The 3,026-nt window shown below is 36.3% G+C and overlaps 1 protein-coding gene across 1 annotated transcript in view; it reads right to left on the bottom strand.

Annotated features, from left to right (window-relative positions):
- Cpsf6 (cleavage and polyadenylation specific factor 6) overlaps positions 1 to 3,026 on the bottom strand; it is a 33,706-nt gene that overhangs the window by 22,471 nt on the left and 8,209 nt on the right. Inside the window, exon 2 of the mRNA XM_029542027.1 lies at positions 1,248 to 1,457. Coding sequence (XP_029397887.1) covers positions 1,248 to 1,457 — 210 coding nt within the window. The remainder of the gene's footprint in view (positions 1 to 1,247; positions 1,458 to 3,026) is intronic.

Below are 3,026 nucleotides of genomic sequence, written 5' to 3'. Positions count from 1 at the left end.
TGGGATTTGAACTCTGGACCTTCGGAAGAGCAGTCGGGTGCTCTTACCTACTGAGCCATCTCACCAGCCCTTGTTTGTTTTTTATTGAGACAGGATCTCATATGTGGTCTTGGACCCAGCTATGTAGACCAAGCTGGCCCTCAAACTCAAGAGATACACCTGCCTCTGCCTCCCCAGTGTTGAGATGTGCACCACAGGGTTTCTCTATGTAGCCCTGGCTGTCCTGGAACTCAGAAATCCACCTGCCTTTGCCTCCCAAGTGCTGGGATTAAAAGCATGTGCCACACCGCCCGGCCAGGTTGCCAATCTTATTTAGCAACTAAATTTCATGTTATACTGCCATTATTTCCAATTTTGTGTCCAATTTTGAAGACTGTTCAGATCGGATGACAGGAGACTCCGTCAATGAGGGCTGGAGAGATGGCCCCATGGAGGACTCCAAATTCAATTCCCAACACTCACATGATGACTCACAACCATATAAGTCCAGTTCCAGGAAATCTGATGCCCTCTTCTGACCCCTGAGAGATTGTATGCATATGGTACACAAATATACAAATACCCATATACATAAAATTAAAATAATAAAGCAATGTAAAGTTAAATATTTTCACATAGAATTCTATAAGCAGAGTAGAAGGGTGTCAAGATGCTGCTACAATGTTAGGTTTCCAATACGCTAGCTGAAATAAAGTCTAGGACTGCTTTAGTGGCTATGCCCATTCTGATGCTAACAGACAAGGCTCGTGAGGCATTTAACCAACAACCTCAGAATTTTATCGACAACACAATTAAAATACAAAATATATCCAGGCAACAAATATTATGAAATATCTAACAACTTCTAACTAATTTCAAATTTGAGGTCAGAAATGAAATTTAAGTCTGTAATATGAATTAGAAAATAAAGAACAATTTTAAAACTGTAGTGGTATTTTATCTTTCTTTCACACAGGGGTGTAAACATTTTTCTTAGTGAAACTGGAAGGAATGTAAAAAGAGTGAGTGAAGACAATTGCAAACTCAAGTACTATATCCCCAAACCAGACTATAAAATTCAAAATTTTAGTAACTGCAATGTCTTTTTTAAAGAACTTGGTTTTACCTTCTCATCACTTGGAGAAACATGGAAAAAAATATATATATATTATATATATATGAATGTTCTTTTTTTTTCAAAGCTCAGCAAAAACATGAACAACTAGTGCAGTTCAAATGCCTGCCACCAATCTGTTAGCTTTCCTTACCCATGTTAGATTTCCAATATACAATGCGATTCTCTTCCCAGTGTAAGTGTAGACAACGTTGGGTGCGGCTCCTTTACCCACATCATCACCAACAGTTGGTGGAAGAGCATCCATGTAGTCGCGATCTTCTGGGGCATCGCCATTATTTGCAGATGGAGAGATGACATCATCATACAAATCTATCTGATCATGCCCACCATATTCTGCTTCCTAAGACACAGAGGTGTGTTATACGACAGTCAGAATGCTAAATAAATGTGAATGCCAGTTCATTCAACTTTACTTTCAAAATCTGATGAAGACAGGAAAAGGTCCAACCATCTTAATAGAAGTCTCTTCTTACTTTATATAATAGCTGTGTTCTTGAATATATTTAACTAATACCTTCCTTGAAAGTAAAATATTCTTAAAAGCAACTACACATAAATGAAAATAGACAAGTTTCAAAAGAGTATGTCATAATATTGTGACGCGTGTGTGCACACACACATATATTATAAGCCTTTAATATGTGACTACATGTGGGCTGGAGAGATGGCTCAGTGGGTAAGAGCACCCGACTACTCTTCCAAAGGTCCTGAGTTCAAATCTCAGCAACCACATGGTGGCTCATAACCATCCGTAACAAGGTCTGATGCCCTCTTCTGGAGTGTCTGAAGACAGCTACAGTGTACTTACATATAATAAATAAATAAATCTTTAAAAAAAAAAAAAATATGTGACTACATGTGAAACACCAGTATTTTCTTTGGTATTCAGATCTTATTAACCTACTCTGAAAAAGCTATGTTTTTATAAGCTAAGCCATACGTTACAAAATTACACACATATACACACACAGATATAGATATATATGTACAAATATATACATGTTTCAAAGTCTTAATTATCTAGTGAAATTAAAATAAAATACGTAAAACTATTCAAAGTAATATCTTGCAATAATTGTATTGTTCTCAGTAAACAAAGAGCTACTACTTACCTGACTTTTTTTTTTTAAGATTTATTTATTTAATATATGTAAGTACACTGTAGCTGACTTCAGACACTCCAGAAGAGGGAGTCAGATCTCATTACGGGTGGTTGTGAGCCACCATGTGGTTGCTGGGAACCAAACTCACAACCTTCGGAAGAGCAGTCAGTGTTCTTAACTGCTGAGCCATTTCTTAAGCCCCTTACCTGCCTTTTAAGTCTAGCCAAGTACATTAGCAAGTGAAAAAGTATACACACAGGAGATAGTACAACTGCCACTGTCACTGGCAGAATCAAAGCAATGCTCCCATGTCACTCACATGCCTAAATGATGAGCCAGAAAGAGGAAAACAACAAAGAAACTGATGAGGAGGAAAAAGGTAATTCAATTTGTCAACATCCCTTTCTAAGACTCTACAATATTCATGTGAACTATTTTACCCTTCTGAGGGACGTTTGAGAGAGAAAAAAAAAAATTAGCTAGGCATATCAATCTTCCATGTATACAATTTACTAAGAAGTCGAATATTAATTACATGCAAGAGTTAGTTTTAGGGAATATGATGACCAAGTAAAAATTTGCTATATGATTAAAAGATACTATAGGCACCAAGAGAGCATGGCTATTATTCCATTTTTCACTAAAAAGCCAAAACAAGACTTATTTTTTTAAAGAGAAAGGGGAAAGAACCCTAGAATGGAAAACATTATTCATAGACAAAGCTATAGAGACCTCAAATTTCTATTTTTTTAGGTAATCTGCATTAATAATGAACTATGTAACTTTTCTTACATTTTTTTCTTTTT

Source organism: Mus pahari, chromosome 9 (assembly GCF_900095145.1).
Source record: "Mus pahari chromosome 9, PAHARI_EIJ_v1.1, whole genome shotgun sequence".
In the NCBI taxonomy this organism is placed as follows: Eukaryota; Metazoa; Chordata; class Mammalia; order Rodentia; family Muridae; genus Mus; species Mus pahari.
This window is presented reverse-complemented; position numbering and strand designations above follow the sequence as displayed.